Source organism: Nothoprocta perdicaria, unplaced genomic scaffold (genome assembly GCF_003342845.1).
Source record: "Nothoprocta perdicaria isolate Ctin4 unplaced genomic scaffold, notPer1 scaffold_90, whole genome shotgun sequence".
NCBI classification, from domain to species: Eukaryota; Metazoa; Chordata; class Aves; order Tinamiformes; family Tinamidae; genus Nothoprocta; species Nothoprocta perdicaria.
In genome coordinates, this window is record NW_020456199.1 from 288,305 (window position 1) to 303,539 (window position 15,235).

Consider the following 15,235-nt stretch of genomic DNA (forward strand, 5'->3'; position numbering starts at 1 on the left):
TTTTATTTTTTAAGCAGACATAACACGCTCTACTGAGATGATAAGTTTTTTTGTTTCTTTGTTTGTTTTTTGGAACAGAACCGCTGGAAGACTTTTGCTATACAATTACTCTAAGGATTCTAGTGTATGAATGTATAAACTTATTAATTCATTTTCATTGATCACAAGCATCATAACAGAATATGCTATGAATGGATGTTTTAAGATCTCCTCCTCCCTCAGAAAAAAAGCATGTAAAAGCTTACTGTAAGTTGCATGTGAACAGTGGGTGTGGAACTTCACCCCAAAACATTGACCTTTACCCCCCMAAAAATATATAGCTAAACATGCGTATTTTTGTGGCTACATATAACAAAATACATTTCTTGAGACAAGTTCACGTCAAACAACATATGCTATGAAAACAGAAAAAAATAAAACAGAATATAGCTAAGCTAAAACAGACCCTGTGACATGCTAGTAAGTTCAAAAGAAACACCATGCCAAATACATGCTTTCAATGTTATTCTTTAAGAATAAAATAAAGAGATAAAAACATAAGTCCATATGTCAAATGCTTTTTAGAAAAGTCAATCATGCAAAGCAAAGATGAAAATCTATCCACAGACAGCCTTTATTTCTAGATTTGGCAGAAGATCATTAAATCTTCTTATGCAGGATAGTTGTACCCCTGCTACATGAATTGAAAAGGAACTATACAGTTTAACTTCAGTGTAGAAATATCTACTGGTTATTCTGTGGCAGACACAGAACTAAGGACATGGGATTATATTCCACAATTCTAATGCACAACTGAGAAAATAKGATCAGAATTTATCTACTTAATTGATCTAGCTGTTAAACTTTTGAAGTGTATTCTTTTACCCACTGACATAAGAGTACTTGCTGTTAGTTTGTTAAATTATGATTTTGTTTCTTCTTAGACTTTCATTTTAAAGGCTTTTTAAAATATCTATGGAACACACTGATTTTTGGAGATGGACTTAATTTGCTCCCAATGAATAAGAAAAAAATATGAGTGAGAAATAAAATGGAATGCATAGCTTCTATAATACAGTCTAAGCTTCAGATGAACTGAAAATGTGACATATAATTTTCACAGATAATTTATTATGAAATGAGCTGTGTTTGAGGACCACATCAAATTAACATCTTGTGATTTTAAAGACTCATTTATTACAATACATATTCAGTTTTATTTAGTAACACAGGGAAAAAAATCAATCTATATTAATCTAATTCCCTGCATAGAAAAAGAAAGAAATAGCAACTGTACTGCTTTCTTTTATCAGAATAATAAAAAGAAATACAAATGTAAAATTTGGACATGGAAGAACAGAAAAGATATAAGATGACCCTCGTGGCAGTAGGAATTTGGCATCCATTATTATTTATCAGTATGTCTTTACTGCATATTACAAAGGAATCAACCGCATTATAAATTTTCTTGCTACTACAGTTACCGTTAACTCAGTAAGTGATTTTACACCTTGCAAATAAGGTAAATTTACAAGATGAGCTATAGGGAAGTGTGATGCAATAACTAGTCCAAAATAGTTATATACAAATCCACCAGCATAAAGTCACTCTTATTCAAGAAGAACTGGCTTTCTCCAAAAGTGAGTTAATCATTTTGGAATAAATGTGAACTTTATTCTACACCAAAGATGTGGATCCACAAAGAAGTTACAGGAGCTCTCTTGGCTCATGGCAAAATCCAGACTGAGGCATAAAAACTCCCTACAGTGAAAACCAGGGAATCCTAATTTTGAGACCCTGCCTCAAAACTGCTATATACAATATTGAAAAGTCATTGGCTAAAATCCTAACAAACAAACAAACAACTCCAAACAAAAACATCCTTCTTGCAATGAGTACAAGTTTCAACTCCATTTCCAGCTAAGCAGAGCTTTCAGTGCTTCTAGGTTAAACAGCAGCCAAGGAACATATCTGAGAAACAGGTGCCATTTGCACTCCAAAACTGAAATACCACTACAGGTGCTTGAACTCTTCATGTGGTTAAATTTCAGTTGATTTCCATCATGTAGACAAATCCCATCTTTGCCTTCACTATTGGTATTATTCTTATAAAAAGAAATTACATAAATAAACTCAGGGAAAAACATGTCTGCTAACTTTTTCAGCTTTTCAGCTTTTTCCATTGGAATTCACTTTACTTTTTGCCTTATCTTGGAAATAGGTAGTGCATCTTCACTTGAAACTTACTCAGAATTTCATAAATACTTATTGAATAAAATATTAGAATGTTTAATTTAGAGTTATAATAATTGTATTTATTTTCTTATCTTTCAAAGCACCTTATCTAACTGATAAGAGATAATGAGATAATTGTTTAATTGGCACCCAATTACAGAAATTACTTGTAAGTGTGACACATTTTGTACTTAAATGAAGAAAAAAAAAAGTCACTTTTCAGGAATGACTCAGTCTAGATCTTCGCCTGATTTGTAGACTGAAGTCTTTCTCTTGGGTCTCTTATAACCCACTCAAACCACTTAACATGAGTTATTTTCCCTTACAAAACCACTGCTTCCTTATTTTATGAAACCTTTTTAAGTGTTTAATTATTTTCTCTTCCATTCTCTTCCCTTAGCCTCCCAAGAGGCTTAYTGACTTACAAAATTTGCATGACAGGTTAATGAATATAATCCCATATTTTGTAGGAAAACTGCAGAATGGGAAGAAAGTGGATGACCCTCCTGCAGCCACTTCAGCTCCAGAAGAATTACAGAGACATAAATATAATCCCTTATGTTACTGAGAAATTGGGTATTTTCATATTTTTCATATTAGAAAAAAACCTTGGCACAGCTGTGACCCACTCACTGGCATATGGACTTATCTAACAAATAGACCTTTTTTTTTTTTTTTTTTTTTTTTTTTAAACACATACGGACATGAGATCTTGTCCTCAGATGTAGAACTGTGGGCTATTCAAAATGTCAAGACAAATGCCAAATTTATCTATGGAGTTACTCCATCCACAGGAGTAAAACCAAAGATGAATTTGAATTCTCATGAACAAGGTAAGATAAAAAATAATTTAGTTAAGTAACAGATAAGTGAGGAATGTAGTTCTTATTTACAAGGCAAGAAATATGACAAGAGAGCAAGAGATTTACTGTTTTGGTAGTTTTTAATTTTTATGACATCTTCATACTAAGTTATCAATTTCATGACTAATACAACTTAATTGTTGCCAAAATAACTGCACGGACATCAACATGGATAAAATACTTTTTCCCATAATTTCTTTCAAACAGTTATATCTAAACATCCATATCCAGAATATCTTATACTTGTGCTTAGAAATTCAAATTTACCACAACAGGAGATTTGTTTTCAAATTATCCTGATAGCTATATCAGATCAGATCCTATTTGAACAATAAGACATAATTTCAGGATTTTTTGTAAAGATGATGTTTAGAAATCTTTTGACAGATTAAAGTTTATGAAAATCTTGTCTTTTATAGGTGTATTTAATTTATCCCTCCCTCCCAGTAGAAAATGGCATTTTAACTAAATCAATGTAATTTATTTTTTGCTCCTCTATTATTTAAATTTGCAATGTTTCTCTTACATATGTATATACATATACTCATATATTTATTTATCTATTTATCTACTTATTTATCAGAATCAATACTGTGCCTGGAAAACCTGTGGATACTTTCACAGCCCAAATGAAGATATTATAATAATGATGTTGAATTATCTATTGTAGTGGATTGTACTTACTTGGTGTACACTAACTGTTAAAGCACATTCACCACCCTGTCATTTAAATCATCTTTTGGCAAAAATGTTGAGAATTGGCAGCATCCTGCATGGTTGCTATGGGCATTATATGAGGGATATTGCACAAATTCTATCAAAAAACAAACAAACAAATCAATGTCCCTCCCCCCCCCCCAAAGGAAGCAACAACAACACATAAAATCAACGCCAACTCTTTCCATCAACACAAATTTCTTCATCCTCTCTCCAACCAGCTGCCTGATTTTCCCCAACAGCTGGCTATCTATTTTTTTTTTCTTTTAATGGTTGAAAACTCCACTATACTGCTGGGAGAAAAAGTACCACAACAAAAACAAGAGCTGTTATGCTGARTGTAGAGCCTTTCTGCTCTTCCTCTCTCTGGTTCTATCATCTGGAGTGACATTTCATGACGTGTTACTGGATAGAGTTGGATAAACGCTCTAGCACAACCTAAGTGCCTATGATCAATTCAGTTCAATCATCTGATACACAATGATGCCTCTCAAGACTCTCTGCTGGACTCCTTAAAAGAAATGGTAGTTCTAATTTAAGTTAATAAACTGAGTTTCTGCTTCTAATAGTATAGAATTTTATCTGTTTTTCACTGAGGCTAGAATTTCATCCTAACATTTATTAAATAGCAAGATAAATCTATTGGGGTAGGATTTTTTTCACTGAGATTTGTTTGTGTGCTTCCTCTGTGCCTGATCTTAAACTAGCAATCTTAGGTGCTATAAAAGAGGATCATTAATTCCATTCTGTGCTACATATTTTTTTTTCTAAATTTGAAAACCTTCATTTTACAAAGAAAGGTTTACTTTCAAGGAAGAGATCTCATAATAGAAATGAACTGCAGATACTCTGTTCAACTAGCTTCACAGACAACTACAGCTTCACAGACAAACTATAGAACTATAAAGAAAGGTACACATCTATTCAGTTCTCTTCAGATCAATGAGGTAGAATTGCAGCAGTTGCAAAAGCCATTTAAATGAAATGTTAGTAAGAGCTGACAGATATTTTTCCTCATACATTTTACTTTTACAAATGACAAACAATAAATGACTAGAAAAGACTCCATGTTTAAACACACATATACCAGAAAATGTTCATTATATACCTAACTACTAAGTAATCTATACTTCTGAGTATACAGTTAATGACTTGTTTCAGAATATATTAATCTCTACTAATAATCTCTACCATACATATGTATATGTACTTCTACCACTATGGGAACATTTAAAATTTAGTGATTAAAACTTTTCATTACTTAGGGACAATTAATGAACAAGTATAAGTCTATATTAATGTTCCAATCTTGATCAGAAGCACCATTTTGAATCAAATATTTCAATTGTTTTCAATTACTGCACTGGTTCATATTATTTAGAGGACCCAGGACAGACTGAGGAAATTCTTGGATTCAGATCAAACTAAATCTGAGGATTCATTTCACAAACACACCTAATGAAGAGCCATCTACCAAAACACAGCAGAGCAAATCCAAGGTAAAACTCAGGCCTCCAGACTCTTCTCCCTCCTCTCTGCTTGTGGATGTGGATGCTACAGCTGCAAACACCTTGCTCTGCAGATCTACTCGGTAGGGGCAACACCAGCTTAACTCCTTCATAATACTTTGTATTTCATCTTTTTTAGATAACTTTTCAAAACCTGAAGTATTTAACTTCCTGCCTTTGTAACACTGAATTCATTATTGCTGTTATTATTATTGCGCTCAGTGTAATATGTTCAACAAACACTATCCTCTGGATAAATTACGAAGATTTGCTAAGTAATTAGTATCAGAGCGGAACTCCATGCAATCATATAGTAACAGATAATGAGTCTGCTAGAAAGCACCATGATCAAAATATTAACAACTTTAAAAGACAAATTTAAAACTAAAGTATCAACTCATGCAAACCAATACTATTTAAAATATTTCCCTCCTCCTGTTTTGTGACTATTGAAGATAACTGCTGCAAGAAAATAACGCTTAACAAGTAAATGAAGAAAATTGGAAATATTCTGCCAGGTGTTATTTCTACCTTTCAGGAATACTGACATATTAGTATGTTCTTTGAACTCTTTGAACCTAGCATACAGCCTGATTTCAAAAGGTAAGACCATTTATCTAGCTAGTATTTCTTTCTTGCATTGTATATTTGCAATGCAGCAAACATTTCTAGCAGTTTTGATAGACTACCTGGTAATGCAGTAGATTTGAGGGAAACTTACTTGAACAAAGGAAACATAAATATACAGTTAATAAACAAAGAGATATATTTTCCAGTATTTTAGAAATATATTTTCCAATGATATCTTCTAATGTTCTTGGACCTATTTGCAATCAGAGCACATAAAACATCTGCATATAGCATGCAACTTTTTGGGTACTCTTCATAAGACCAAAATTTTGCTCCATGGAGGACTTTTTTATTTTTTTATTTTTTTATTTTTTTACAGAAAAGATAATATTTTGTCTCCAAAACTGGAGAAGAAATATGTCACGTGAAATTTCCTAAGGGATCAAAATACTTTTACTCAAACAATCAAGCTTTCTGCTAATAGCACTGCTGCTCACAGTGTATCCTCACAGAGCTCTCAGTGAGGATTACTGTCTCTTACCTGGCGTTTGAAAATTAAGGCGTCGCAGCTCCACTGGGTCTGTTGGATGGTGAGAGGGCACCTCCTTGCTGTTGGGTATGCTGCTCTTTCTAGAGTCAGATTCAGCCCTTTTCCTGTGTGGAGAGAATGAATAGAYGTAAACATAAAGCTGAGGTCTTGCCTATATGAATACAGACATCTGAATTTAATCACTATAATCTAAAAGCGAGATGCTTCTTTCCAAAAGAACATTTGATCCAGTGTAAAAGTAAAATAATTATGCATGCTGAGTGGGGCAAGTATAGCTTGCAAAGGTAGGAGGAATTGAAATATAAAAAAGTCAGAGGAAAATTACTGCATTCTGCAGCAAATTGATCCTCTAGATCATCTTTCTAGGCAGCAGAATAATGAACTGTAACAGACAAAACATGAAAATTAAAAAATCCCATACCATCTCTGCTCCGAAAGCTATCTAGCTACAGCAGTGTTAAATACAGTTACTTAACTTTTCAAGATGTAATTAAAAGATAACATGTAAAGTTCTAATCACGGAATACTTCATATTTTACATACAAAAATCTGAACTGCTTTCTAAGAAATAACTTACATTCTTTAGATATGTCCAGGATGACAGAGAACAGCAAAGAAGACTGTTTTCCTGACTCCTTTCTAGGAAACAAGAGTCTGCCTTGCTGTACTTCATATCTGGAAGGGGTGCACAACACACCCTTCAAGCATCTGATCATATCTATGTATTTAAGGTTTAGATTTTATCTCAATGCTTTTGAAAAAAATAAAGCRACATTTTCTGTGAAATTTTATTAACATTATCAAACTGTAAATAGAGAGGAGTCTATGTTGTTCTGGTTCTGAGTGTGGACTCTCAATATAGGAGAGTATAATCTTTTGTTATAAACTACACAGAATATATTACATGGAAAATATCAACAACTTCATATTTTTATGTAGGAATCTGGAAATTTATTTCCTGAATCCCCAGTGGAATCCTTCATCACTCATTCCTTATAAAGTGCTAAATGAAAATGCAAAATGATATTTTTCACTCAATATAAAGTGAAGATTAAAAAAAAAAAAAAAAAACTGTAAAGAGCTAGATTCCAGGAAAAAAAGAAAAAAAGATTATTTTAAGGGTTAGTTAATATATTTTTTTTTTCCTTTTCAAGTGACTCATAACGTAAATCTCTTACTGTTCTGCTGGGTTCCCTCTTAAAAATGTTCTGTTTGATTTCCCACTGTTCTTAAACTGCTGAACACCTGTTAGTGTTCAGAGAAAGTTGCACACTGCTGAAGATTTCAAAGACTGTGCACAGGAGCCAAACAACACCACCATTGCAGGAATTTTGATTGCTGCTTGAAAGTTATTGGCTTTGTGGAAAAGGAAAAAAAAAGTGTTTTGTTACAAAAATGTTCTGTTTGTTCCCTGGCAAATTGGTAACAATTATACTACCTCCTCTTTAGTGAAGATACACCTATTTATATTATATATATATATACATATACATGCATATATATACATATTTAATTATTATGGAAGGGCTCCTTTGCAATGCTTTATTTTTATTTACTTTTCAGCTGCCACAGTAGCATACTGCCCAACTACTTCCTTTCAAGTAAAGGTGTATAACGTGTCCTTCCATTTTCAAGATATATTTTTATCTTTAATTCTTACTCTTGAAGTTTGGGATCAGTGGAGCTGGCTAGACACCTCATTTTCCACACATAGTTCTTTCTTTGCAAGTTATCAGTGGGCAACACAACTTACTATTCATATATTAAAAGTTCTCAACCTTTTCTAATCGTATACAAAAATATTTTGAACATGCACTATAGACCTGTATAAGGATTTATTATTTATTACTGTACTTAGTATAATTCTGGCTATTGTAGCTATCCAGTCCACACAAATATTGCAATTGTTTCTGGTTATGCAGTGGTCATGGGACATGCATTAAGTAAAAATAAGTCTCCCGAAAACGTACCTCATGAAATCACAAAAAAAAACCAAAMCAAAACAAAAAAACCCACCACAAACAAAAACAAACAAACAAACAAAACCAACAAACCAACAAACAAACAAAACAGTGAAAGGTGACTGTATATGGTGCACTACTTTCATCCTTGTAAATAACATGAAATATCTGAAAAAAACACTTTGGTTTCACATTATTAATGTGAAAGGTCTCCACCTTTCAGTGAAAGGTCTCCACCTTTCACATTACCAACTTTACTGCCTACACTCATTTAGATAAACAGATATACTGTTTTAGATCATTCTCATGATAACAGCCTTTTTCTCTTTTTCCCTTGCTGAAATAAATGGAAGGCAAATACTTTTCACTTCTCACCTGTCTGGTTTACTGCTCCATGTTAATGCAGCAAGAATGGGAAAAAAGGTTTAATGTTAGTTGATCAGCAGCAAAAAGAGTGACTATGACAACAACAGATGCAAGAAATATTATCCTACAGTGAAGATACATAAGTAACAAAAATTAGGAAATGATAGTTCATCAAAACATTTAATGCTTTGACATCACAGAATAAATGGAGGACACAAAGTTAAGATCAATGAGAACCTTCTGCTGCTGAAGAAAACACTTCGGAGATAATCTCCTATATCATTTTAGATATTGTTCACAAAATAAACAGCTCAAAATCTAGCCATTTAGATAACGGAGAACGTATCTAACTATCTAAGTTAAGATTTCATTGGTAATACCTCTCTTGGAGGTGTTGAGAAATCTTTAGATTAAAGATTTTTTAGAGAGAAGAAATTTCTAGAGAGGAGGGGACTGAGATTAGGGACAAAGGGAAGGGTAAATACATGAGCTAGTCTTGAACTAAATTAAAACAAAAAAAAAGTAGACATCAGACATGTATTTTATAAAAACAGGAAATGAAATGGCTGAAATTTTCAAGGTGGCGTGACAAGTAAAGTTATCACGAATCTTTCTCTAATGATCTCCTAAATATCTGTTTAGTGCTAGAACAGCACATGCTACAGATCTACCTCTGTAGATCTATATCTGTGATAGTGTCCTTCACCATCATGTTCCCCAATCTTGATTTTTTTTTTGTGTGTATGTGTGTTTTCTTTAAATATCTCTCTCCTTTAGAAGCATTTTTTTTCTTTCAGCCCAAAATCCAGAGCCTTTACTCATGTCCTCTCAAAGTTCAATATATTCAAAAGATTCTAGCTAAGGTTCTTCTTGTCTGAATCAAACCAAAAAAACTGCACTTCATATAAATAAATAAGATTAAAAAAATGTAAAAAGGACTATGATTTCTCTTCCTTAAGAATGGAAGTATACTACACAAATATTGACTCAAGAAAAACTTGAGCAGAATTTCATCCTACAACAGTGAAGAATAGCAGCAAGAATTCAGAAGTTTGTTAATTTATTCCTTTGATATTTATATGCTTCGGACATATATGGTTGCTTTTTATCTTGTCAGGTACTGAAATATACCGAACTTTTTGGATCTCTGCAACATTCATTAACTGGTTTACCATCTAAAACCACCTAAATCCAGTTTAACTGAATGTACACGATACATTCAAAAGTGAGTCAAGGATTTACTGAGAGTCTGACTAAGCCGTAGGGTGCAGAAGGGTTTACTGCTTTATCAAAAACAGCCTGGGATATAAACCGTGACTCAGACTAACAATCATTGTAATAGTTAGGTATTGCCTCTAAGGGAGACTTAGCCTGCACCAGTTCTATATCAAGACAAGTGTTTGCCTTTGTTTGAGGTTTTAGATATAAATTCTACTACTTTCTGTATTTTAGTCCATGCTTGAACCAGGAAAAAATATACTTTCTTGAAGGCAAAAATATAACCAAAATAATAGTAAAAACAAATTTTTATTTAGTTAATTTACTCTTATCACTGCATTTGAAGGTGTAGATTTTTGACTAGTAGGTTAAAGATTCATCACTCTCCACTCCACATTATCTCCCTTCGTTGAGACTGCAGAATGATATGGCCCTTTTGAAGGGAAATACTGAACCTGTTACGAGTCAAGTAAGTTGTTTCACTTGTGAAACACAGAAAATTAATCAGAAATTGTAAAAATGAAAAAAAAAAAGTTGTTTTTACTGATTTATTTATATACTATTTTATTATTTGCTTGTTTGTTTGTTTATTTTATAAGGGTAGTCAAACAGTGGAACAGGTTTCCCAGAAGGATTGTGCACTCTCCATCCTTGGACATTCACCCACCCTGACTGGAGAGGTCCTGGGCATCCTGCTCAGAGCAGGGGGTTGGACCAGGTCTCCAGAGGTGCCTGCCAGGCTCTGCAACACTATGATTACGTGGTCCTGTCAACTCTTCCTCACTCCATACATTAATCACCTCAGTCATATAGGATATTAAATTGCTGCCATATCCAAAGATAAAAAAGGTGCTGCTCACTGTTTTTCCATCCACTTCTGTTAAATACTAAACTGAAGTGACTTTTTTGACTATATACACATATATGATGCACAAAGTTTCTATGGAATAGCTTTGGTTTTAACAGAAATGAATGCTGAAGCAACTACCTTCATGTACTACATTATAGTATAATAACTACTCTAACAGCTTGGGTTCAAACTGATCATTAAATAATAAAGAGGTCAAACATGCACAGCTAGTCTTTGGGTAACTTATGTGCTGCTCAGTGACCCAGAAAACTTATCCACGCTATCTGATAGCGTCTAGTGTTTTACATCAGGACCAGTCTTCTCCTCTTGAGAAGACTCTTTTATAAATTGCAGTCATTCTTTCTCTGTGATTGAAATGAAAATGAAAAATTAGTATTGTAAATCATGGAATTAGCAGTCCATGTCTCTTCATGGAGACGTCTACAAACAAGGTGAATTAAGCTCAACCCACTGTTACCTGAGTTACTATGCCCTTTACACTCAAAAAAACCATCCTTCTCTTTCCCACCCCAAATCTCCCATTCTCATTACACCAAATTCTAGTTATTAGCCTGAATTGTTACTGCTTATATTTCCTAAGAACTCTAGAAAAAAGAAGTCCAAATTGCAAAAAGACCTGCTCATTTCTTAAAGAACAGGCTATATATAGTTTTTGTTTGTTTGTTTTGAACTTCCTGGCTGTGAAAAATTATTGGTATAAATTTACGTGTGTACTACTGTTTTGTCAAACTGCTATTTTTCCTTCTTCACAGCTGATTTCTTTGCAGAGGATTCAAAATGTGTTGATTTTTTAAAAAGGATGCATTGAAAACATGTTGATTATTGCCTTACTTAAGAGGTTCTAGTTTAAAAAGGTGTTTTTTTTTTTTGAAGAAATCCATCAGTTTTGTTATGTTATTTTCAACATTGTCATTTAACTTTTTCTCTTACGTTAACATAATAGAAAAACAAAATATTAGCTTCAAAATGTTTCATTAATTCAGTGAAGAAATCCAATGTTATGACTATTTTGTCCTTTTCCAATTGTGAACTTCTAGGCATGAAAGTACCATCTCTTAACCAACTTGTGCTTCTACCAAACAGTGTTCTAACTTGACTCATTTTTGCATATCAGTCTTCCTGTCTCCCTGCTAAAGACTAAAATGAACTATAAAGATATATTTACAAAATATAAATTCTTATCTCCTTTTTCCCTTTCTTCAGCTTAATAAGACAATTCAGATTTGTTAATGCACTACTGTGTAGTTCCTATATATTACTTGTGGATTTGATGTCACATAGTCAGACTGCTGTAATTAATTAAATTATCTAATGGACTGAGACCATACAGTAGGGTCATCAAAATCTAATGCATTTTCTTCTGAATTTCTTCTATGAATTTATAAATGCTTGAGCATTTATACTTAAGCAATTACTTAAGCAAGTAATTACAAATTATTCATCATAGTAATATATGAAAAACTGTCTCCTGCAAGCAGAAAACCAGAAATGAATGGTGCTTTTAGTTTATTCTTTCTTAACCTTCTCCATCATTTTTTAATCTGATTTGTGTGCCTGACAGGTCTTATTTGTACATATTTCTTGTGACATAAGTAAATGCACTACTTTTTAGCCATGTAGATATAATATTTTTGTGCATATAATACTTTAAGCTTGACTGATCCTAATTTAGATTGTGTCATTATATATACAAAGTTAGTTATTCTAGTATAGATGATCATCCCTTGGTAGAACTACAACCATTTTTCAGACAAAACTTCTTAAAATGATGCAGTTTAACAACACTTGCACTTTGAAGTAAACTAAAATAAATACTGATGCCCACTTTCTCAAATAGCAATGCTACTACTAGTAAATAACAGATGGAAAATGTGTCCCCAAATTTGTTTGTATGACATTGTCTTCAGAGTACTACTCATGAGCAAGTCTTACCTGCTCATTTGTTCTATATGTCTATAGATTTTTGGTAATGAAATGTGAAGGTTGTAATTATGTATTATGGCCCCATAAATGCAAACAACTGCAGAGGCAGTTGCACATCTGCTTTATATGCCATTGTTTGGTTTTGTTTTGTAGTAAAGGAGAATTAGACTTTTAATAGTGCAAAATAGTCAGAAGAAAGGAGTATTTCACTTTTAGTGCATCTCTAACGACCAGTTTTTGAASTGACAGACAGACACAAACAGAGGTTCGGTGGTATGAAACAATTAGATTCCCTAAGGCAGTAGATATTTATGGAAGACTTCAGGAGATCACACCTGTAAGTGACAGGCCATCTACTATGCKGCAGCATCATTATGACTCTAAAGAATATTCTTATATGGATCTGTTTGGAATACATTTTTTTTTTAAGAGAGAGAATTAATCTCCTCAAAACCTGAAGTCTGTTGGCATGCAACTTCAGGTGTTTTTGACTATGTACACTTAAATTAGTAAGGAAAATATAGGATAATGGCTAGCAGGACTTAAACACTTCACAGCAGGTAAGAAAACCATAGCCATTAGTTTTAGGCTCAATTTAATGAAATTATCTTTCTCAATGTTCTATGTTCTTTATGTTTATAGTTATTATAATTATGCTTTATAAATAAGTTTTGCAGAAGTGCTTTGGAGAAAAAAACACTAAAATGATTTTTTTTTTTTAATACTGTGCTTTTGACTGGGTATCTTGGCCTCCATGCACTCATTTACATTGTAAAAAGCTGCCACTTATAAATTAAGACATTATACACAGTTTGCATCCAGTAAGTTGTAAGGCAGAGGGAAGTCTTCTGTGTAATAGAAGATCTACATATGAATCATGGACAATGAATGAAGAGTAAGTCGAGTTCAATCTGATTGCAAGATCAGTAGCTACTGATCTCATAATTCAGAGCTTCAAATTTATATACATATGTTGCCAAACAGAGGCCAATTGTCAAAAGTAAAAGCTAAGATTACTTGAGTGGAGATGAAAGTCATGTTTAACATCAAGATCAATGTATCTTCCAATGTAGTGCTACTACAGTTCTAAAAATAAAAATTCCAAACTGAAATGTGCTCATTTTGTACATATTTATATGCAAGCACATTTTCTTCACAAACATATTTGAAGTGGAAAAAATATTTAAATGAAGAAATGTTAATGTCATCAGCAGAAAAATAAACCCACTTGCCTATAATTGCAGGAACTTTCAGTCAGAAATCTAATAAAATATCTACAGTGCGATGGAAACTATTAATACATAGATATATCCTACATCCCACAAGATAACAATTACTATTGTAGTACAGATTATGTAGCGTGGTGCAATATAAAAAATGACCAATACATCAGAAAGCTACATACACTGTAAAAGAACTAAACGGTAAACTTACCTTTTATAAAGAAGTATAGCAATAACAATACAGATGATAAACACCACCGCAAGAACTGGTCCTACAACCCAAATCAAGCCTTCTTCCTCATCTGTAATTGGTTGGGGATCGAGATCCATTGACACAACAGGATCAGAATATGGGCTGGTTGCATACATAGTCTACACAAACAAAATAAATCTTACTTAATGATAAAGGAGTGTATTTCAAATAATAAATACTCTAGATCTAAAACATATCTGTACAAAATAATGATGCAACGAACATAGCATTGATTTTTTTTTCAACTCAGACAATATGAAAAATTGTAGACTGAATATTCTGCTGTTATTTCTGCCTTTATTTTGTGACATGGTCTTTCATGGAAAACTCAGCAACTGAAACAGGGACGGTTAGAATCAAKTATTACAGAATTCAAGAGCTATAATCCAGAAATTGCTCTGAATTATATCAGTCAGTTTTGTTTTGTATTTTATTTCATGTTGGTTTAACAGTGTTAAAGTTGTTCTTGCAAAATATATGGAAGAATAGCTATGAAACAATGCAAAACCTATTGAGTAAAATGATGTAGATTACATGTAAGAAGCTCCTGGAAAACAATCCCATGTCAAGAGTGGGATGCAATTCAGTTAAGAGTCAAAAGGACTGCAAGAGAAATAACATGCTCTCACAGAAGATGGAGAATACTTGAATTCATGACAGAAAAAACAGGAAAGCCACTGAAGATTCTAAAGGGAATGTAAACACTGCAAATCTCTAAATACTCAGACCTGGAATTAGGAACTAACTGGAACGGTCAAAAATCTTTTATGTTAACAGTTTGTGTGAAGCCATCTGGCCTAGAAAAACAGTTGTGACAAAAAAGAAAATACCAACTTGTTTTTATTCTCCTCTGACCAGAGATGCGTGATCCGTGGCTGAATATGGAGCTAAAATTACAGACAGGTGGGCAGAGCAGCCAGCTCTCTAAAACAAGATGATGTAAAGATTTCTGAGCTATGATAAAGTCAGAGCCAGAGGACGACTTGTCATTATTTTCT

General features: G+C 33.1%; 1 protein-coding gene across 1 annotated transcript in view; it reads right to left on the reverse strand.

Annotated features, from left to right (window-relative positions):
• Positions 1–15,235, reverse strand: part of PTPRD (protein tyrosine phosphatase, receptor type D) — a 132,940-nt gene that overhangs the window by 69,606 nt on the left and 48,099 nt on the right. Inside the window, exons 16-18 of the mRNA XM_026052735.1 lie at positions 14,196–14,356; positions 8,759–8,770; positions 6,414–6,526 (exon numbers count right to left, since the gene is read on the reverse strand). Of these exons, the coding sequence (XP_025908520.1) occupies positions 6,414–6,526; positions 8,759–8,770; positions 14,196–14,356 (286 nt within the window). The remainder of the gene's footprint in view (positions 1–6,413; positions 6,527–8,758; positions 8,771–14,195; positions 14,357–15,235) is intronic.